This window comes from Anolis sagrei, chromosome 5 (genome assembly GCF_037176765.1).
Source record: "Anolis sagrei isolate rAnoSag1 chromosome 5, rAnoSag1.mat, whole genome shotgun sequence".
Lineage (NCBI taxonomy): Eukaryota > Metazoa > Chordata > Lepidosauria > Squamata > Dactyloidae > Anolis > Anolis sagrei.
In genome coordinates, this window is record NC_090025.1 from 82,208,261 (window position 1) to 82,231,968 (window position 23,708).

Here is a 23,708-nt window from a genome sequence, read left to right on the forward strand (position 1 = left end):
TAGTAGTAGTAATAATAATAATAATAATAATAATAATAATAATAATAATGTCTCTCTTCTCCTTTTTGCTTTTGCTTGTTTTTTCCCTGCTTTATAATTCATCAACACTGGTGAAAAAGAATTGCTGAAAAATGATGAATCTGACAAAAGAACATTGTCAAAAGGTAAGATAACATAGAATTGCTCACTAGTTTTGACCTATAAAGCCCTAAACGACTCCGGCCCAGTTTACCTGTCCGAACAGATTCTCCCCTATGAACCATCAATGATACCATCAAGGGGCCCTGCTCTTGGTCCCACTACCTTCGCAATCACGTTTGGTGGGAACGAGGGACAGGGCCTTCTCGGTGGTGGCCCCTCAGCTTTGGAACTCCCTCCCACCAGCAGTTAGATCTGCTCCTTCCCTCCTGACCTTTAGAAAACTAATAAAAACCTGGCTTTGGAATATGGCATTTGAGGATTGAGTCAATAACCCTTGTCCACATGGAAGGATTGTGACGAATTATGACTGTACTGACGACTTGGCTTGTGTAATGTGATGATGATGTTGGCCTTATATTTTAATGTATAATGATGATGCATTGTGCTGCTTTGTATATTACTGTATATGAACACATGTTGTGAACCGGCCTGAGTCCCTCCTTGGAGGTGAGAAGACCGGTATATAAAACTTCTAAATAAATAAATAAATAAAATAGTTTCTTACGTTTCTCCTTTGCTAATTTAGTGCTGACATGCTGAGTTAACTATAGTTTGTTAACAGGAATGGTTTGTCATTTCATCTTATTTTCCGCAACACCATTATGCAAGGAGACTTGTACACTTTTTCCTTCTGCTCCTCAGCAGTCATTCAAGCACCTTCCATCAAAGAAAGAATGATGAGGGTGTCAATTACCTTTTATTAATATGTACCCTATGTTAGGTACCGCTCCGGCAGGAAGGTAACGGCGCTCCATGCGGTCATGCTGGCCACATGACCTTGGAGGTGTCTATGGACAACGCTGGTTCTTTGGCTTAGAAACGGAGATGAGCGCCACACCCCAGAGTCAGACATGACTGGACTTAATGTCAGGGGACAACCTTTACCTTTACCCTATGTTCCCCACTTATAGTATCATTGCTCAAGCAGACTCTCAGCCTTTACATTTTAGCTGTCTCTCTCCCCCCCCCCCCCCCCTTAGTTTAGTTTTCTGTCTGATAGTCCCATGACTTCTAACTTAAACAAAGTGGAACACAAACCTCAGCCATCTAGTTAATTTACTTAAAGAACCAACAATGAAATTTTCCATTAGGGGTTTATTTCACTTTTATTTCAGACTAGCTGTACCTGCCACATGTTGCTGTAGCCCAGTGGTTCTCAACCTGTGGGTCCCCAGATGTTTTGGTCTTCAACTCCCAGAAATCCTAACAGCTGGTAAACTGGGGACCCACAGGTTGAGAACTATAGCCAATCTTCCCTCCCTCTTTCTCTCCCTTCTTCCTTCCTTCCTTCCTTCCTTCCTTCCTTTCTTTCCTTCCTTCCCTTTTTTCCTTTCCTTCTCTCCTTCCTTCCTTCTCTTCTCTTCCTCCCCCCCTTTTACTTTCCTTTCCTCTTTCTCCCTGTTCTTCCTTCTCTAACTATTCTTGGACTGCAACTCCTAGCAGTCCTGCTGATCCATCCATCCATCCATCTATCTATGTACCTATCTCTATCTAATCTATCTATCTGGAGGATTGCTGGGAGTTGCAGTCTAGGATAGGAAATGGGAAATATGCAGGGATTGGGATGCTCTCAAAGAAATCAAAGGAAAAGAAAGTTTGTATCTTGAAAGTAGTGCATTTGGATCATCCTCCTCTCCTAAAGGGCCTGGTCTAGGGGATGCTGGGAGCTGTAGTCCGGAAGAGAGTGTGGATGTGCTATTGTGTGTTTTGTTTGCTGGGGAATCGTTTTGCTCATGCGCTGTAGCATCTTTTTGCTTTTTTGCTTTTGAAGTCCCTTCTGCTGTGTTTTCAGGTGTTTTTATGAGTGATGGTCACTCGTTGGCCTGATAGGTGTATTGTGTCCAAATTTGGTGTCAATTCGTCCAAGGGTTTTTGAGTTATGTTAATCCCACAAACTAACATTACATTTTTATTTATATAGATAATTTCATCAATACAGAAAATGCAGATCTTATAGAAAGTGATGACAGTGAGGAGAATGTTGTGCCAAAATCCTTGGGTAAGACACCTTAGATTCTACACTTTCTTATTTGTACCACCGTAATTCAACACTGGGGAGCCAGCATGGTATAGTGGTATAAGTGTTGCTCTAGGTCAGTGGTTCTCAACCTTCCTAATGCCACGACCCCGTAATATTCTTCCTCATGTTATGGTGACCCCCCAACCATAAAATTAGTTTAATTGCTACTTCATAACTGTCATTTTGCTGCTGTTATGAATAGTAATGTAAATATCTGATATGCAGGATGGATTTTCATTCACTGGACCAAATTTGGCACAAAGAACCAATACACCCAAATTTAAATACTGGTGGGATTGGGGGAGGGTATTGATTTTGTCCTTTGGGAGTTGTAGTTGCTGAGATTTATAGTTAACCTACAATCAAAGAGCATTCTGAACTCCACCAACGATGGAATTGAATCAAACTTGGCACGCAGAACTCCCATGACCAAGAGAAAATACTGGAAGGGTTTGGTGGGCATTGACCTTGAGTTTTGGGAGTTGTAGTTCACCTACATCCAGAGAGCACTATGGACTCAAACAATGATGGATCTGGACCAAACTTGGCACAAATTTTCAATATGCCCAAATGTAAACACTAGTGGGCTTTGGGGAAAATAGACTTTAACATTTGGAAGTTGTAGTTGCTGGGAATTATAGTTCACCTACAATCAAAGAGCATTCTGAACCCTGCCAATGATTGAATTGTGCCAAACTTCCCACACAGAACCTCCATGACCAACAGAAAATACTGTGTTTTCTTGTGGTCTTTGGTGACCCCTCTGACACCCCCTCGTGACCCCTCTAGGGGTCCCGACCCCCAGGTTGAGAAACACTGCTCTAGGTCCTTAGGACTTCAAGAAACCAAAATTCAGATCTCCATTTGAAATGGCAGGGAGACGGTTTCAGGAAAAGAGACAAAGAGAGGTCCGGAGGTCTCAAAAGCACAGATTTTATTTCCAGCTGGGACCCTGGAGTGGACCAAAAGCATCCAGAGCCCCAATATAGGCATTGACTATGGCTGTTATACCCTCCAATCACAGTCAAACAAAGAACATGCGTCTACATACATTGACCTAATTCACTACATCACCATACGAATATCACATTCTACCTTCCAAAATACAAAAGGCATGTCTCTGTGTCTTTCTAAAGAGCAAGCATACAGCTTACATTCATCAATCAAGGGGCCTAACTTTGACCTGTCAGGAGGGAGAGGGGGGCTCCTTCCCTAGAAGGAAGGCACTGGGTTATGTTGTACCAGTCCCTGTGGCTTATCTCTCTTGGAATGTATAGATAACATGCCCCCCTCTTGCTGTGCCTGGACAGCAACTTGTTTGTCCTGTTAGCATTCTTTCTATACAGAGAGAACTTGATTTTTCTATACATTTCAGTGCTTGTAAAGTACATACAATTTATACATAAAGAAATATCTATTTTTCCAATATCTCTTCATCACATTCTGTCACAGAAACCCACTGGGTGACCTTGGATAAGTCATATTTTCTCAGTCTTAGAAGAAGGAAATGGACAACCTACAGGAATTATTCGGCAGTAAAATGCTTAACAGAATGCTGCCTCACTTGAGGGCAAGTGTCCAGGTCAGTTCTGACAGCAAGGACAAGTGGTTGGAGCTGCAGGCCAACAGCTTTCAGCAGCTTGCACAGCAGAGTGTAGTACAGTGGTTCTCAATCTGTGGGTCCCCAGGTGTTTTGGCCTACAACTCCCAGAAATCCCAGCCAGTTTACCACCTGTTAGGATTATTATTATTTATTTTATTATAAACTTTATTTGTACCCCCAAAAACCATCTCCCGAAGGACTCAGTGTGGCTTACAAAGGCCAAGACCCTCAATAAAACAACAGCATAACAAAACAACAATAAAACTCAAAAAGCAAACCAATAAACATTAAAGCAATAGCAGTAAACATTAAACAATAACATCATGACACATTTAAAAACTAAGGGCCGGGCCAAATGCAATGAATAAGATTAAAAGTGCTGGACATGATAGATGAAATGTAAGGATTTTAGAGTAGGTGCGATGTGCAGACAATCTTAAATCTCTAATAAAGTGCATTTGGGACATGGTGCTGGGAGTTTCCTATTCTGGAAAGGCACACTGGAACAGCCTGGTCTTCAAGCTCTTCCTAAAGACTGCCAACATTGGGGCTTGTCTGATGTCCTTGGGGAGAGAGTTCCAGAGTCAGGGGGCTACACAGAGAAGGCCCTGTCCCTCATCCCCACCAAACGCGCTTGCGGCGCAGGTGGAATTGTGAGCAGGGCCTCTCCAGATGAACGGAGGGATCGTGTGGGTTCATATACGGAAATGCGGTCACGCAGGTAGGCGGGTCCCAAACCATTTAGGGCTTTGTAGGTGAGCACCTGCACCTTGAATTGGGACCGGAAAATGAACGGCAGCCAATGGAGCTCCTTAAACAGGAGGGTTGACCTCTCTCTGTAAGGAGCACCAGTTAACAGCCTGGCCGCCGCCCGTTGGACCAGTTGGAATTTCCGAGTCATTTTCAAGGGCAGCCCCACATAGAGCGCATTATAGTAGTCCAATCTAGAGGCATGGCATGGACCACCCTGGCCAGATCAGGCTTTACGAGGTACGGTTGCAGTTGGCGCACGAGTCTCAATTGTGCAGAAGCCCTCCCGGCCACCGCCGACGCCTGAGCCTCAAGCATAAGTGATGAATCCAAGAGGACACCCAAACTGTGGACCTGTGACTTCAGGGGGAGTGTAACCCCGTCCAACACAGGTTGCCACCCAATACCCCGATCTGGTTTATGATCGACCAGGAGGACCTCTGTCTTGTCAGGATTGATCTTCAGCTTGTTCATCCTCATCCAGACAGCCACAGCGGCCAGGCACTCGTCCAGCACTCGAGGGGCTTCCTTGGAGTTAGGTGGAAAGGAGTAGTAGAGTTGTGTGTCATCTGTATAGAGATGGCACCCAACTCCAAAACTCCGGATGACCTCTCCCAGCGGTTTCATGTAGATGTTAAAAAGCAACGGAGACAGGATTTCTAGGAGCTGAAGGCCAAAACATCTGGGGACTCACAGGTTGAGAACCACTGGTGTAGTAGCTACAGAAGGAGAACGTCCCAACAGGAGAAACAAGCAGCACTTCAGGGCAGGCTTCTGAAGGGTTAACTGTTTCTTCCCATGTCTAATTTTGCAGACAGCAAGCTCAATTACGCAGGTTTGCCAGGTTAGCTGAGAAACAGGCTGTCCACAAACAACACCTCTGACCTTAGCATGAAAGACTATTGAGTTCGCAGTCTTGTTGCTGGAGGCAACGTCTTGCTGGATGGTGTTATCATGAACTGGTTTTTTGAACCCTGGACCGGAACTGGATTTAAGTACTTTGGATTTTGTCTTGCAAATAGTTCTACTGTTATTTACTGGCTTGTTTGACCCTGGAACGTTGACACGGACTACTGGCACTCTGATTGTGGATTTAGGCTTTGATTCAATAACTCTCTGTATCACCTCTGGACCTGGATATTTACTCTCTGTGTTTGAGTGTGAGTGAGGCACATCACGACAGTAAAGCCATTGCCAGATATACTGTTCCTAGCCTTCTTGTGCCAAAACTAGTTGGAAAGCTTCCATCTTTCACATTTCTTCCCTTGGTGGCAATCGTGTTTTGCAAATTCTCTGTTCCAAGAACTATTGTTTGCTTTTCTGAATTTTCTCTCACTATCAGGGCTGGCCCTAGAACCAAACATTTTCCTAGATTTAGGACTTTATCACACAAGACAGGCAAACCGGAGTTGCAGTTGGCATCTCATTCTCTTGTTCGTAGCTATTAACAGGTAAAAACAGTCAATAGCTCCTAACCCAATGGTTCTCAAGCTGGGGTCCCCAGATGTCTTTGGCCTTCAACTCCCAGAAATCCTAACAGCTGGTCAACTGGCTGGGATTTCTGGGTATTGTAAGCCAAAAACATCTGGGGACCCCAAGTTGAGAACCACTGTCCTAACCCAAGGAGCCCCCAGTGGCTCAGTGGGTTAAACCACTGAGCTGCTGAGCTTGTTGACCGAAAGGTCGCAGGTTCAAATCCGGGGAGTGGCATGAGCTTCTGCTGTCAGCCCCAGCTTCTGCCAACCTAGCAGTTTGAAAACATGCAAATGTGAGTAGATCAATAGGTACTGCTCCGGAGGGAAGGTAATGGCACTCCATGTAGTCATGCTGTCCACATGACCTTGGAGGTGTCTTCTAAGCTCTTTGGCTTAGAAATAGAGATGAGCACCAACCCCCAGAGTCGGACACGACTGGACCTAATGTCAGGGGACAACCTTTACCTTTACTTTTATTTTTATTTATTTTATTTATTTATTTACAGCTTTTATATTCCGCCCCTCTCACCCCGCAGGGGACTCAGGGCAGATTACAGTGTACACATATATGGCAAACATTCAATGCCAATTTTTGACATACAAACATATACAGACATACACAGAGGCTGATTAACGTTTTCTGGCCGTCAGGGGAGCTGTTGCTTTCATCGTCCATCTGCGACGCTGATGAAGCACTTCCGCATTCCCCGCATACTTCCCCGCTGGAATGCTTTGCTGGAGTCTTCTTTATGGGCTCATAAATTAGTTAATTTAGCCTCCCCACACTTTAAGGTGGTACCTAATTTTCCTACTTGACAGATGCAGCTGTCTTTCGGGTTGCAAAGTTCGACAACAGGCTACACACAATTGGTTGGAAACCCACTCCAACCCGGGTTGGCTTCAAACTCATGGCCTTTTGGTCAGAGTGATCTCATGCAGCTGATACTCAGCCAGCTGCGCCACAATCCCGGTGCTTAGAAATAGAGATGAGCACCAACCCCCAGAGTCAGACACGACTGGACTTAATGTCAGGGGAAAACCTTTACCTTTACTTTACCTTTTAGCTCCTAACCCGACAACTTTTCTATCACTTAACTTGGTGGGTCCCTTCTGCTTCTGGTCTGGCATGCCGGCAGGAAAATGACCTCAGGAAGTGGAATTCTCCTTCTCTTCCCTTTCAGTTTCCAAGTTTCCTTTTATTTTATGTGTATATTTGCTCTTTTCTTCGGTTGCTTTTTAAATGCTGGCCAGTGCATGAAAACAACTGATGCAGCAGGAAATTGAACTATACTATGGGTTTTGTGGAAGGTCTGTAAACAGATCCCACTTTTTCAGACATGGATTATATTTCTAACATAAATTCTGTATTGTTTATTTTAGAGGAGTCGCGTGTCATCAAACTGCACCGCCAGCCACGTTCAGGTACGGTGATGTTGTTTAAAAGAATCCATGGTGTTTACCTAGTTACAAAGTTCATCTCTGCATGCTCAGTTATTAGAAAATGGGCGGAATAATAATATAGAATAAAGTAGTATATTCACTTTATCAACAAGGGTGTTTGAAATACCCTCCTGTGCGGCTCTGCCACAATGCCATAGGCAGGTTCACTTAGCAGATCCCTGTGCAGAAAAACTGCCATTTGAAGTATGGGAGCCTTAAAAGTAACATGAAGCATGGCGGCATATTCCAGAATTTCTTAATTTTTTTATTTCTTTGAAGGCAAGTCTATTTCTTGTTTGTTTTAGGAAACTCACAGAGAAGACCACATTCTGGTACAGTAATAGTGTTAAAATATATATTATCTATTTTCATTTTAAAAAATATCCTTGTCTTACTCAACTGCCGAGTATGCCTGCCCTGTTTGGCATAGGTCTGCCCATGCAAAGCAGGTGAACGTAGCATTGAATGAAACATGCAGAATAATCACAGGATGTCTTGAACCTACACCTGTTGATAAACTCTACAAGCTAGCTGGCATTGCCCCCTCACCCCCGATGTGCGATGGAAGTTGCTGCTAAATGTGAGAGAAATAAGGTTGAACACTCTGAAAGCCACCCACTACATTACTACCAGCCTCCTCCCAATAGACTCAAATCAAGGGAAAGCTTCACGAGAACTACCACTCCTTTTGGCGTCCCCCCAGCAACAGCAAGGGTATCCCTCTGGGCAGCTAGACCAGGAAACCCCAAATGGATGGCCCCCCACGAGGATCTTCCCCCAGGGGTAAATCAAGAATGGGCAACTTGGAAGTCCCTGAACAGACTCAGAAGTGGAGTGGGCAGATCAAAAGACAACCTGGCAAAATGGCATTACCTAAAAGAATCCCACACCTTGTGTGACTGTGGAGCAGAACAGACAACTCCGCATCTGTATGCTTGTCCACTATGCCCTGCCTCATGTACAGAGGAAGAATTGTTGGAGGCTACAGACAACGCCATTACTGTTGCCCGTTTTTGGTCAAAAGATATTTAGTCACCTGCGCTCCTTCTATTTTTATCAGTTTTATACTAATTTATGCAGTGCTTTTGATACAAAATAAATAAAATCTATTTTCATTGTTAAAATATGTATTATCTATTTTCAGTGAAGCTCTTAATGTTGGAAAGCATGGAAGCTTGAAGAAACAGGTTGCACATAGTTATTTACTTGCAATTAATCCCCTTTTCCAGTAACCAGGCACGTTATGTCTGTGACTTAATGAGAGATAATATCTTTGCCCTTTTTTGTAGCATAACTGCAAAGTTTTCGTCACTTGCATATTTAGTGCAGCAGACTCAGAAGAATCAAGTAACTGGTGGGATATTTTGTGAAGAGTGTCTTTCTTTGGTTCTCTGATATAGATTACAAAGTGAAGGGATGAAAATAATTCAAAGAACTTGTTCTGTTGCGCGCTGGGCCTGTAAAGAATTTCCTTTAAAATAGGACGTGCAACCTTTGCCCAGCGGGAAGCCAGGGGCCCCCAAAGAGAAGTTCTCAGGGATTTTCCAGAAGTGATGGTCTTTAGAGTCTTTACTAATGCAACAAAGACTTTATTATGGAACAAACAACAAATCTTCAAAGTCCTCAATGGACTGGTACCTGACTTTGATTAACTAAACTTTCTCTGTAGGAAAAACCCTTTTTAACTTCTCCCAGGCCCACATCCTTACTGATGTGGGCTCCGCTACCGGGTCGATCTGCGTCTCGAGCACCGAGTGGACCTACCAGTAAGGCTAGTAGATTCTCCAGCTGGAGTTCTTTGGTCTTTCAAAGTGTTTATCCTCCGAAATTCCTCAAAGCTTTAGGGCTGTTTCCCTGGAAATCTTCGGAGATCTTTGGATGCTCTTAAGAGTGTTCTCCCCCAGAAAGTCTTAAGGGTTGAAGCTTTTGTACAGGAGAAGCTTGTACACGTCCTCTACATTAGCTTTCCTTACTAAGACTAACTAAAAAATGGCTCCCTTCCCTTCCCAATTGCCCTGAGCAAGGGGCGGAACCAAAACTTAATGATAGAATCATAGAATCAAAGAATCAAAGAGTTGGAAGAGACCTCATGGGCCATCCAGTCCAACCCCCTGCCAAGAAGCAGGAATATTGCATTCAAATCACCCCTGACAGATGGCCATCCAGCCTCTGTTTAAAAGCTTCTAAAGAAGGAGCCTCCACCACACTCCAGGGCAGAGAGTTCCACTGCTGAACGGCTCTCACAGTCAGGAAGTTCTTCCTCGTGTTCAGATAGAATCTCCTCTCTTGTAGTTTGAAGCCATTGTTCCACATCCTAGTCTCCAAGGAAGCAGAAAACAAGCTTGCTCCCTCCTCCCTGTGGCTTCCTCTCACATATTTATACATGGCTATCATATCTCCTCTCAGCCTTCTCTTCTTCAGGCTAAACATGCCCAGCTCCTTAAGCCGCTCCTCATAGGGCTTGTTCTCCAGACCCTTGATCATTTTAGTCGCCCTCCTCTGGACACATTCCAGCTTGTCAATATCTCTCTTGAATTGTGGTGCCCAGAATTGGACACAATATTCCAGGTGTGGTCTAACCAAAGCAGAATAGAGGGGTAGCATTACTTCCCTAGATCTAGACACTATGCTCCTATTGATGCAGGCCAAAATCCTATTGGCTTTTTTTGCCCCCACATCACATTGTTGGCTCATGTTTAACTTGTTGTCCACGAGGACTCCAAGATCTTTTTCACACGTACTGCTCTCGAGCCAGGCCTCCCCCATTCTGTATCTTTGCATTTCGTTTTTCCTGCCAAAGTGGAGTATCTTGCATTTGTCACTGTTGAACTTCATTTTGTTAGTTTTGGCCCATCTCTCTAATCTGTCAAGATCATTTTGAATCCTGCTCTTGTCCTCTGGAGTATTGGCTGGAGTATTGTCCTCTGGAGTATTGGCTGGAGTCCTCTGGAGTATTGGCTGATAATGGACAGGTGACTTGCCCTATGACTGCAACCAAAGGAAGTCACCTTTGTGCAGAACCCCGAAAACCCTGGACTGCAAGCAAACATTTAATACAAAGCAAACAAAGTTGGAGCTCCTGGTACAGCCGTACCAGCACAGAACTGTTATAGTGGTTACCTCCGAGATACCAAAGCCTGTGCAGAGAAGAGTCCCATTGGACACTTCTCTCATGTCATCAAGGGAGTATTAATGGCACAATATATTATACTGTCCTCTGTTATTTGAGTAATTTGTAGGACCTGTTTTGCGTAAAAATCCAAAACGACCTTTAGCTATGCTATTTCTGACAGTCACCCACTGCTGTCAAATTGGTTCACCTGCTCTTTGGGATTTACTTTGCATCTGTGTCATAGTTATAATCTATTGGTTTTTCATTCTGCAGATAAACCACAGCATGTCCCAGATAGTGCCCCACTGTATTCAAAAAAAGATGGTGATGTTCATGCAGGTAAATAATGTTTAGCACTGCCCCATGACTTCGGCATCCCTTCCCCCATTTCCTGCCAGCCCACTCTTCTCAGTAGAGTAAGGCATGTAGCCAGGGGGGGGGGGGGGGGGGGGCTCATGGTGGTTCATGAAAAGGCCTTACTGGTGCATTATTTAAACTGTTATGTTTATTCATATCATGATCTGATCATCATACTCAATATATCCCATATGCATGGGGGTATTGGGGTAATAATACAAAAGGTTTGCTAGGGTAGACCCTCTTTCACTCAGACTCACCCCCCCCCCCCGAAACACTCAGCCCCCCCGAAACCCTCCCTGAAAAAATTCAGCCCCCCCCCCCCCCCGAAACGAAATCCTGGCTACGGGCCTGAGTAGAGTCCACGTATTATGATAGCTCTGTGAACTCTTTATCTCAGTCTTTAGAAGCCCAAATACTGCTGGACTACTGTGTTAAGCTACCTGGAGAAAAAAATAGCACAGAATTGAATGTGCTTCTTTGATACTATAGGAATATTTAATATTTCTGCTAGCGGGGCACAGCAGACTAATGCAAGGTGAGCTCATGCTAAAAACAGGAATCATTACTGCAGATCCTCTAGTGGTGTTTTAAAGCCCTTAGGTGTATTCATCCAAGTATAGAGAAGCATATAAACAGGTTTAAATGTAGTTGTTTACAAAGCCCCTTATGATGGGTTCTGATGCGTGAGAATAAGCCAGCAATATTTACAGAGGATGGATCCCCATGTGGCAGCTTCATTCTCCAGCAAAGGGAACAAATAAACTGACTGTCTTCCTTGCAGAGGGAGGAAGTGTTATGATCTGGTAGATACCAAAAAAAAAGGCTGATTACAGGCAACTGAGGGTAAGGGCACTTCCATACAACTCCAAAACTTGCGCCGAAGTGGGTTTAAATAACCCACTTTGACAGGAGCTCCTGGTGGCTGAATGGGTTAAACCAGGGGTTCTCAAACTATGGCCCGCGGGCCGGATACGGCCCTCCAAGGTCATTTACCCGGCCCTCGCTCAGAGGCAACCGAAGTGTGAAACTACTTGAAAGCACACAACAATAACCCTATCTCATCAGTCAAAAGCAGGCCCACATTTCCCACTGAAATACTAATAAGTTTATATTTGTTAAAATTGTTCTTCATTTTAATTATTGTATTTTTAAGTATATTTTGAACTACAAATAAGATATGTGCAGTGTGCGTAGGAGTTGTAGTTTACCTACATCCATAGAACACTGTGGACTCAAACTATGATGGATCTGGATCAAACTTGGCACAAATATTCCATATGCCCAAATATGAACACAGATGGAGTTTGGGGAAAATAGACCTTGACATTTGGGATTTGTATTTACTGGGATATATAGTTCACCTACAATCAAAGAGCATTCTGAATCCCACCAACGACAGAATTGGGGCAAACTTCCCACACAGAACCCCCATGACCAACAGAAAATACTTAAGGCCATCCGGTCCAACTCTCTTCACCAGGGCAAGAAAATGTAATCAAAGCCCTCCTGACAAAGAGTCATCCAATCATAAATTTATTTATTTTATTTATTTAAAAGTTTTTTATACCGATCTTCTCACCTACAAGAGGGACTCAGATCCGGTTCACATGTGTTCATATATAAAAATACAAACCACACAACGCATCATCAGTACACAATTAAAACATATTACCATACAACATCGTCATCATCACACTTACATAGCCATGTCGTCAAAACATTCCTGGTCATAATTCACAGTTATTCATTCTCCTTCCATGTGGACCAAGGTTGATTTAGTTATCAAAGGCCGCATTCCATAACCAAGTCTTTGTTAGCTTCCTGAACGTCAGGAGGGAGGGAGCAGTTCTAATCTCCTGTGGGAGGGAGTTCCAAAGCCGGGGAGCCACCAACCGTGATTGTGACAGTGGTGGGATCGAGAGCAGCCCCCCCCCCCCCCCCCGAAGATCTTAAAGACCTCGATGGTTCGTAGGGGGAATCCGTTCGGACAGGTAAACAGGGCCAGAGCCGTTTAGGGCTTTGTAGGTCAAAACCAGCACTTTGAATTGTGCTCGGAACCTAATTGGCAGCCAGTGGTGCTGGCGTAACAGAGGGGTTGTATGCTTCCTGTACCCAGCACCCGTTAGAAATCTGGCTGCCAAGCGTTGGACTAGCTGCAGCTGCAGATAGATAGATAGATAGATAGATAGATAGATAGATAGATAGATATGATTCGCACACACAAACAGATCACAGATTTGAAAGGGACCCCTAAAGAAATATTGTTTACCCACAAGCATAAAGAAATTACATATATTAGAAACCCACACTTTCACATTACTTTATTCTCCAGATCACCAGGCTGGGCCACAGCAACGCGTAGCAGGGGATGGCTAGTCTTTAATTTTAAAAAAATCATAACAAATTCATCAACACTCATGTCTAAAAAAAAGTCACCTGAGATACAAAAGCTTGCTATGCATACATTTGTTAAATTTGAATATAGGATTTTAAAAAAATCTAGTCAAGGATTCCTTGAAATCCATTTCTCAAAGCCAGTTTTACCTGGAGCACTTAGCCTTTTCTTTCCCTATAGAAAGGTTACATTTGTCGTCCTCTAAAAATATGTCCCTTTTGGGCTATGCAGTTCATGTTGCAAAATAAAATATAGTACATTTTTGTCCAACTTCCACATATAAACAAACCATTAATTAAAAAAAAGTCACTTCCCTCACATCCGATCTGTTGACTGTAGGCAAAAAACCAGAAAAGTCAGAAATCGTAAGAAAATTGGAAGTTTTGTAAATCAGAACCCGTATCCGAAGCATTTGCTACCGGGCTTAGAATCAAAACTTACTCCATACTTTTTCGTTTTATTTTTGCTTTTACCTTTTTGTTATAATGTTGTTTTATTTGTGTTATGTTATGTTGTTATATTTTAATGTGTTACATTTTAACCATGCTGTTCGGGCTTGTCCCTATGTAAGCTGTCCTGAGTCCCTTTGGGGAGATGGAGGCGGGATACAAAAATAAAGTTGTTGTTGTTGTTGTTGTTGTTATTATTATTATTATTATTATTGATGTTTCAGATTACAACTCCTATTTCTAGTATCTTGCTAGTATCATTTTATTTTTGCTTTTACCTTTTTGTTATAATGTTGTTTTATTTGTGTTATGTTACATTGTTATATTTTAATGTGTTATACTATAACCATGCTGTTCAGGCTCGTCCACATGTAAGCCATCCTGAGTCTCTTTGGGGAGATGGAGGCGGGATACCAAAATAAAGTTGTTGTTGTTGTTGTTATTATTATTATTATTATTATTATTATTATTGATGTTTCAGATTACAACTCCTATTTCTAGTATCTTGCTAGTATCATTCTGAGTGGGGCTGTTTAATCGCTAGGTAAGAATGTGAACATAAGCCTTCCCCAATTTTAAATTTTTATTCTGGATATCAAGAAAAATGCTCTAGATTTAGGCACTCTTTAATGACCTCATCATAAAATAGCCATAAAACAAAAATCAGACGTCCTTAAAATTGGTGGCATACACTGGTTCCTCTCCATTTGCCCCATGGAGCCCGCCTGCTCCCATCTCATGATGTTGAGCTACTTCTCTTGGCCTCCTTGATGCAAATGGAGAGGAACCGGCGTATACTGCAACAGTGGCAACATGGGAGGCTTCCCATGTTACATAGGAATCAATGGGGGAAGCCAGGTGGTTGATGCTTCCCCCTGTGGGTTGGGGTTTGAGGTAAGTCAAGTGATGGGGTGATGGTTTGCTGATACCCCCCCCCCCCCACTGGACACTACCTTATTTGCCATGATTTATGCTGATTCCAGGGGCCAATGAGATAAGGTCGTAAGAGCGCACACATGACACATTGGGTTTACTCATTTCATTCTTCTCTTCTCATTAGGTGAAGCTTCCACGTGGGGCAAAGGGTTGTACAAAACCTTTGGCAATCACATGTTCTCTTTCAAGTCCTTTTGCAAGTTCACTTTCTGTCGTCATTGTGTTGAGTCTGGAAGAGAGTTCAACATTGAAATGAGTCGGAACAGGGATGGAAAGATTGATCGAATAGCGATTGTATTAGACGGCAATGTAATCACAGTGAAAGATGGGAGAATTCTTGTCCAACAAAAATAGTAAGTGAGCCATAAAACAAATAAGATTATTCATTGATTATTCAGTGGATTATGCACTTGAAATATTTATTCTAATATTTCAGTCATTTCTTATATTCTACATTTTATTGCATTAATTACATAAACTATACACATCCATTGGTATAGATGATGATGATGATGATGATGATGATGATGATTATGATTATTATTATTTGAAACACAACAAGATTAGTACAGAGCAAATAAGACCACTATGCTGGCTATTGTATTGGATCACACGTCGGACACTTCCCAAGTGTCTAGGACAGTGTTTCTCAACCTGGGGGTCGGGACCCCTGGAGGGGTCGCGAGGGGGTGTCAGAGGGGTCACCAAAGACCATCAGAAAAGTATTTTCTAGTGGTCATGGGGTTTCAGTGTGGAAAGTTTGGCCCAATTATGTCATTGTTGGGGTTCAGAATGGTCTTTGATTGTAGGTGAACTATACATCCCACCAACTACAACTCCCAAATGTCAAGGTCTATTTTCCCCCAAACTCCACCAGTGTTTACATTTGGGCATATTGAATATTTGTGCCAAATTGGTCATGATCCATAATTCTTTGAGTTCACAGTGCTCTCTGGATATAGGTGAACTACAACTCCAAAACTCAAGGTCTGTTTTACAATGGATATTTTAAAATTGACAATCATACAATCATAGCATTGGAAAGGAGTTCATTAGCTACCAAATCCAACTTGCTGCTGGATGCAGGATTTCCACCTAATGCAACAAGTTTGGCTCAATTCTATAGTTGGTGGAGTTCAGAATGCTCTTTGATTGTAGGTGAACTTTAAATCCCAGCAATTACAACTCCCTAATGACAAAATCAATCTCCCCCCAACCCCACCATTATTCAAGTTTGTGTGTATCGGGTATTTGTGTCAAATTTGGTCCAGTGAATGAAAATAGATCATGCATATCAGATATTTACATTATGATTCATAACAGTATCAAAATTACAGTTCTGAAGCAACAAAAAAAAATTATGGTTGGTGGTCACCACAACATGAGGAATTGTATTAAGGGTTCACGACATTAGGAAGATTGAGAAACACTGGTCTAGGACTATGTGATGTATTGGTGAATAATGCACGCAGATCCCAATAGGGTGTCCTTTTGTAGCTGACAGATGGTAATTTTGTCAGCACCTATTGTATTTAAGTGCAAGCCAAGGTCTTTAAGCACTGCACCCAGTGTGCCAATCACCACCAGGACCACCATGACTAGATTGTGCCAGAGTGTTTGCAGTTCAATCTTTAAATCCTCGTATCGTGTCAGCTTTCCCAGTTGTTTTTCTTCAATCCTGCTGTCGCCTGGCCCGATGGGGGGATTATTATTATTATTATTATTATTATTATTATTATGTTTATTTATACCCCACTTTTTTCTCTCAAAGCAGATTACATTAAAACTCAAAGTGGCTTACATTAAAAGTATTTCAATACAATTTAAAATATACAAGTAAACAGAATTAAATCTATAGTTGGTAGATGTAGTCCTAAAGCTGTAGATTTCTGTTGACAGTTGAGGTGTTGCCATGAAAGCAGCACATTACAACATTTGATCTACATTTTTTAAAAAGTGTTTATTGATAATAAAGGTTACTCCTCAAGACTAGGAGTTTAAAAGAAAGAAATAGTTGAGTGATTTGTTGTTTCAGTTGATTTACATAAAAAGAGTGGGAACAATGCTTTTAGGAAAGTTGGAAAGTGAGAGGAAAAAAAGAATAAGGGGTAGGAGGGTAGGGTAGTGGGGGAAAGTACGCTTCCAGGTCTTCCCAGATTGTGCAATATTTTCACTTTCTTAGACCTTGTTGTTTTTTGTCTTCGATTTCTTATTGATGATTCCTTTGAGTCTCTCAGTTCTTGTGGGTTTTTTCAGGCTATATGGCCATGTTCTAGAGGCATTTCTCCTGACGTTTCGCCTGCATCTATGGCAAGCTTCCTCAGAGGTGAGGTCTGCTGGAGCTGGGAAAAAAGGGGTTTATATATCTGTGGAATGACCAGGGTGAGACAAAGGGCTTTTGTAAGTTGGGCTAGGTGTGAATCTTTTCAATTGACCACCTTGATTAGCATACAATGGGCTGACTGTGCCTGGAGCAAACTCTTCTTGAAAGGTGATTAGATGTCCCTGCCTGTTTTTCTCTCTGCTGTTTTAATTTTAGAATTTTTTAATACTGGTAGCCAGATTTTGTTCATTTTCATGGTTTCTTCCTTTCTGTTGAAATTGTCCACATGTTTGTGAATTTCAATGGCTTCTCTGTGTAGTCTGACATGATGGTTGTGAGAGTGGTCCAGCATTTTTGTGTTCTCAAATAAAATGCTGTGTCCAGGTTGGTTCATCAGGTGCTCTGCTATGGCTGATTTCTCTGGTTGGAGTAGTCTGCAGTGCCTTTCATGTTCCTGGATTCTTGTTTGGGCGCTGTGTTTGGTGGTCCCTATGTAGACTTGTCCACAGCTGCATGGTATACGGTAGACTCCTGCAGAGGTGAGAGGATCCCTCTTGTCCTTTGCTGAACGTAGCATTTGTTGGATTTTCTTGGTGGGTTTGTAGATTGTTTGTATGTTGTGTTTCCTCATCAGCTTCCCTATGCGGTCAGTGGTTCCCTTGATATATGGCAGGAACACTTTTCCTCTGGGTGGATCTTCATCTTGACTCTCGTGGCTTGTTCTTGGTCTTGCAGCTCTTCTGATGTCTGAGGTGGAATATCCATTGGCCTGTAGAGCCCAATTGAGGTGGTTCAGTTCATCTTGGAGGAGGTGGGGTTCACAGATTCTTTTTGCACGGTCTGCCAAGGCTTTGATGGTGCTTCTTTTTTGACTTGGGTGATGGTTGGAGTTTTTATGTAGATATCTATCTGTGTGTGTGGGTTTTCTGTAAACGGTGTGACCCAATTGTTGATCTGGTTTGCGGATGACTAGGACATCTAGAAAAGGCAGTCTTCCTTCCTTTTCTTTTTCCATAGTGAACTGGATGTTTGGGTGGATGCTGTTAAGATGTTCCAGGAACCTGTTGAGTTCTTCTTCTCCATGGCTCCAAATGGTGAAAGTGTCATCCACATATCTGAACCATATAGTGGGCTTTTTGGTTGCTGTTTCAAGAGCTTGTTTTTCAAATTGTTCCATGTAGAAGTTAGCTATGACTGGGCTGAGAGGGCTCCCCATAGCTACTCCATCTTTCTGTTCGTAGAATTCATTGTCCCACTGAAAATAGCTGGTGGTGAGGCAATGGTGAAACAGCGCCGTGATGTCTTCTGGGAACCTCTGGTTGATGAGTGCCATGGTGTCTGCAACTGGGACCATGGTAAATAGAGACACCACATCGAAGCTGATCAGTTTGTCATTTGTATTTAGCTTGAGATTGCTGATTTTTTCAATGAAGTGGGCTGAGTCCTTGATGTAGTCTGTTGTGAGCCCAATGTGGCTTTGTAACTGTGCAGCAAGAAATTTGGCTAAGTCATATGTGGGGGACCCAATGGCACTCACGATTGGTCTGAGTGGGGTGGAGTCCTTATGGATTTTGGGGAGTCCATAAAGCCTGGGTGGAAGGGCTTCCGATTTACATAGCTGCTGTCGTATGTCGAAGTTGATGGAGGAGTTTTTAATTAGAGTGTTGGTTTTTCTGGTTATTTTGGAAGTTGGGTCTTGCTTAAGTTTTCTGTATATAGTAGGGTCCAGGAGTTTTCTGATCTTCTCCTTTGAGTTTCGTTTATAGTTTACTAATATAGATTTCTTTATTTTCATTTTTATAAAGTCCAAAATTTTGTCCAATCTGTTTTTTGATATCTTCCATTTATTTGAGCAATTTTTTGAGTAAGTCTGTCCATATTCAAAATGTCAAGAACTTTTAAGGTCCATTGTGTGATTGTGGGTATTTCTTTGGTTTTCCATACTCTGGCTAAAATAATTCTTGCTGCAGTGGTAAGATAAAAAAAGATCTTATCTGTATTTTTATCTATTTTGAAATCAGTGATCCCTAATAAAAAATGTTCAGGATTTAATTCGAATTTAATCTGAAGAATCACCTCAATCTTTTTATGAATTTGGTGCCAGAAATTCTTAATCTTCTTACACTTCCACCACATGTGGACGAAGTTACCTGTATTGTCGAAGGCTTTCATGGCTGGAATCACTAGGTTCTTGTGGGTTTTTTCGGGCTATAGAGCCATGTTCTAGAGGCATTTCTCCTGACGTTTCGCCTGCATCTATGGCAAGCATCCTCAGAGGTTGAGAGGTTGAGAAGCAACCTCTGAGGATGCTTGCCATAGATGCAGGCGAAACGTCAGGAGAAATGCCTCTAGAACATGGCTCTATAGCCCGAAAAAACCCACAAGAACCTAGTGATTCCAGCCATGAAAGCCTTCGACAATACATTGAACATCTCTACGGGGAGAAACTGTTCCAAGACACAAGGAAATTGGAGAAACTTAAGGACCAGTAAAGCACATCTACTGTGCTCCCTGACTTTCCTTCTACGCTGCAGAGACACAGATACCATCCCACAATTTCTCGCAGCCAAAAGGACTTTCAAAACACCACAGGCTCATCGGATCTATGACCACCTTCTCAACCTCTGAGGATGCTTGTCATAGATGCAGGCGAAACGTCAGGAGAAATGCCTCTAGAACATGGCTCTATAGCCCGAAAAAACCCACAAGAACCTAGAAGTTACCTGTGTTTTTTTTCACATTTCCAATATTTCTTGTTGTTTTTACCCTTGCTAATCTTTGATAATAGTTCTGGCGTTAGGTACCATCTATAAAATAGTTTGTACCAGTTTTCCTTAAGCTCTGTTGCATAAGTATACTTTATTTTCTTATGCCATATCTCCTCCCACTCTGACATAGATATCGAGCGATTTATATCTCTAGCCCAGTTTATCATGTTTTCCTTTATTTGTTCCTTTGCTGTAGACCATATTAGTAATTGATGGTATACTCTTCTTACTAATTTTGTATTCGTTTTTATTATTTTGTCCCCAAATCTTTCTTTTGTTTCAAAGCCAAATTTGTTATCTATGGTAAAATTCTCTGAAACCAAGAGAGTGTTGGGTCAAGAGATCTTAATTCCTCCTTTGATCTAAGTGTCACTCCTTGCGTATTAACTTTTAGTAGTTGCTTATATGGTATCCATTTCTCCCTGGGAAGCTCTCTTAGATGGTTGGCCTCATTTGGCGAGAACCATAGTGGTGTCTTTATATATAGTTTTTCTTTATAATTATTCCAAGTTTGGATGAGTGCCTAAGCCTCCTTTTTTTATCATCTGTTAAATTCTTAAGGCTTTTTCTGTTGTTTACCTTTCCATATAAATGCGTCCAGTTCTTTGATCTAAATTTGAACAACATATTTATTTACAGTGTGCAGGTGCCATATGTTAATAAAATGATCCATATTAAAAAATATGGGGACTATACCAAGCTGGAAAGTCGCAGGGGTATTCTGACATTACTATGGAATGATGAAGATAAATTTTCAGTAAGTCTGTCTTGCATTTTAGATTTGCCTTGATATATTTGCCTGTAAATGTATAGTCTATAGCTACCTGCTGATAAGTAATCAGTAAGGGACACTAGCTAATGCAACCCCTTTGCAATACCCCTCACATGGTTATGACTCTGTCTTCAATACACCCCTTTAGTGTTGCGCAGCAAGTGGATCTTAGCAATGTCCCATCCACAAGACATACAGACAAGAGTAGAAATGAACAGAAAAATCTTTACTCTTAATAGCAGAGATGAAACACAAACTGGCAATGTTACATACTGTAACGACGCCACCAGTGGAAGGGATGTTACCGATTTGTCAGCGTCTCCTACAACTTGTAATGAATCTACAAAATCGATAACATAGCCACTAGCTTGTGGTATGTTGTTTATCTTCCTTTGATGTGTAGCACAGCTTGACTCAAAAGTATACGAAACAAAGACTTGGATTGAAATATAGAAGCTTAATGGTTTCAATGTTTCTTAACTCCTAGAGGTACATTCCTTTAGTGGTTATATTTATAACCTTCCATAAGACAAATAAGTCAACTTGACCTATCTAAACCACACAGGCTAAAAGCCTAAACCTTCCTGATTCTCAACATAGTAGAACCAGCTTTCCCTGCGGTTCTCTGACCACAGACTGCCTATTTAAAATGCCTGCTCTTGCCAAGTGGAAATTGTCTCCTCCCCTTTTTCCATGGCCAGCTCAGCTCTCAGAGTGAGCTGAGCTGGCTACCATCCCCCTAGTTATGCTATTTTAAATACTTACCCTTTAAACGCCTACCTATAATTATACACGACTGTAGGTTAAAATTCACACTTCACCACACATACAAAAACAAACAGTGCAAGAAACTTACATAGTCTGTGTAAGTAACACAAAATAAGGCATCTTCATCTTAAGTCAAATGAGAAAGCAAAACATAAACCTTGAGCAAACAGCTATTCCACCATAGCGTCCTTTACAGCAGAATAACAGCTTCTCTCCAACCTGCTCCTCAGAGCAGAGCCTTTGAGCATAGATCTCCTCAGAGGAAAAGCTCTCCAGAACTGTATTCTAAAAACCCATACAGTCAGGCATGTAGCCCCCCGGGGGGGGGGGGGGGGCTTGAAGGGCTTCAGCCCCATCCAAAATTCTCAGGGTGGTCCACGAGAAGGCTTTCCTGGTACATTATTTAAACTGTTATGTTTATTCATATCATGATCTGATCACCATGCTCAATATATCCCATATGCATGGGGCTATTGGGATATAGCCCCCCTCCCTTTGAATCAAACTCACCCCCCCCACCCCCGAATCAAACTCAGCACCCCCCAAATCGAAATCCTGGCTACGGGCCTGCATTCAGTTGTACCCTATCGGGTGTGGTCCAAGATTGCTGGTTGACCTACATTACCAGCTGTATATAATAATTACCATCATAAGGTTTTTCTTCAACACACACACACTTGGTCCTGCTACAACTTACTGTAACATTTAAGTCATGACACTCACAGTCATACCAGGTGCTAGCAATACACCACATTTTCATCAAATAATATTTTATTCTATGATTTGAAATGCTTTACCATTTCTAACAAAAAAAACCCCTCACATATTAACCATGTGCTGTGGATCCCAGAATACAAGAGGCAGAGGTTCTCCTACATCCAGAGCTTGGAAAAATTGCATTTCAGATTACAACTTCTAGAATTGCCCACACATCATGGCTACTATAGCTTTAAATAGCAACCTGAAACATACAACTTGGGGGGGGGGGGGGACTTTTCCAAGCTCTGTCACCAAGGATGAATGTAAGCCATCCACAATAAAGAATTTGCTCAGGGTCTCTCGAACCTTAAGATTGTCCTGAAAGTTTGTTCACTTTCCACAGAACGGAGGTGATGAAAAATTCATGTGACTTAAATGTTATGCACTAAGAGCACAGTTAACTTAAAGTTAAATTTTTCATTATGATGTGTGTTTTTAAAGATCACGCTGCATAAAAAATATGAGACCTGTGGCCTTTGTGGAAGCCATCGTGCTGGCAGAGGTAAGCACATCTTAGAAAATGTCCTTCCGCAGATAACAATAAGATGTTGCAGTATTTAAGAGGCACAAGATCCTATTCTGTACTTGCTTGCAAATGTGGATGTGAAAGCATTGCTCCAATTATATCGTAATTCAGAAGTTATTGTTGGAAATGGCCCCCTTTTGCAATTGTGGATTTAAACCTTGAATAAGTTTTGATTGTTTTTTGAATGGGAATTTTAAATACTGTTTATATTTAATCCTGTTTAAATATTTGCATATTGGTATATTTTAAATTGTGTTCTAATGCTTTTATGTTAAGACAGAGTTCCCTTTGGGAGAGATAAAACAGGGTATAAATAATAATAATAATAATAATAATAATAATAATAATAACAATTCATTAAATTGTGAATGAAAAGTTATAGCCAGGAATTGGGAAACTCCGTCTGCAGGCTGGATACCATCTGTAGCATTGACTTCACTTCCATGTAATCCAGATTATCAAAGCAGATAGTCCACATTTTCTGCTTTGAATTGGATTATATGAATCTACACTGCCATATAAGGTAAAGGTAGTCCCCTGACATTAAGTCCAGTTGTGTCCGACTCTGGGGTGTGGTGCTCATCTCCATTTCCTAAGCCGAAGAGCCGGTGTTGTCTGTAGACACCTCCAAGGTCATGTGGCCGGCATGACTGCATGGAGCGCCGTTACCTTCCCGCCGGAGCGGTACCTATTGATCTACTCACATTTGCATGTTTTCAAACTGCTAGGTTGGCAGAAGCTAGGGCTGACAGCAGAAGCTCACGCCGCTTCCCAGAATCGAACCTGTGACCTTTCGATCAACAAGCTCAGCAGCTCAGTGCTTTAACCCACTGCGCCACCGGGGGCTCCTACACTGCCATATAATCCAGGTCAAAGTAGAGAATCTGGATTTTCTATGGCATTTTAGATGGGGCCTGAGACCTCTTCTCCACAGTCCATATATCCAAGGACCTGACCCCAGATTATCTGATTATCCAAGATTATATGGCATTGGAGACTCATATAATCCAATTCAAAGCAGATAATATGGATTTTCTATGGCATTGTAGAT

General features: G+C 42.0%; 1 protein-coding gene across 1 annotated transcript in view; it reads left to right on the top strand.

The window, feature by feature from the left end:
- The first annotated feature begins 4,496 nt into the window (after window positions 1-4,496).
- MUC19 (mucin 19, oligomeric) overlaps window positions 4,497-23,708 on the top strand; it is an 83,063-nt gene continuing 63,851 nt past the window's right edge. Inside the window, exons 1-5 of the mRNA XM_067468480.1 lie at window positions 4,497-4,545; window positions 7,430-7,471; window positions 10,875-10,940; window positions 14,866-15,050; window positions 22,573-22,633. Of these exons, the coding sequence (XP_067324581.1) occupies window positions 4,497-4,545; window positions 7,430-7,471; window positions 10,875-10,940; window positions 14,866-15,050; window positions 22,573-22,633 (403 nt within the window). The remainder of the gene's footprint in view (window positions 4,546-7,429; window positions 7,472-10,874; window positions 10,941-14,865; window positions 15,051-22,572; window positions 22,634-23,708) is intronic.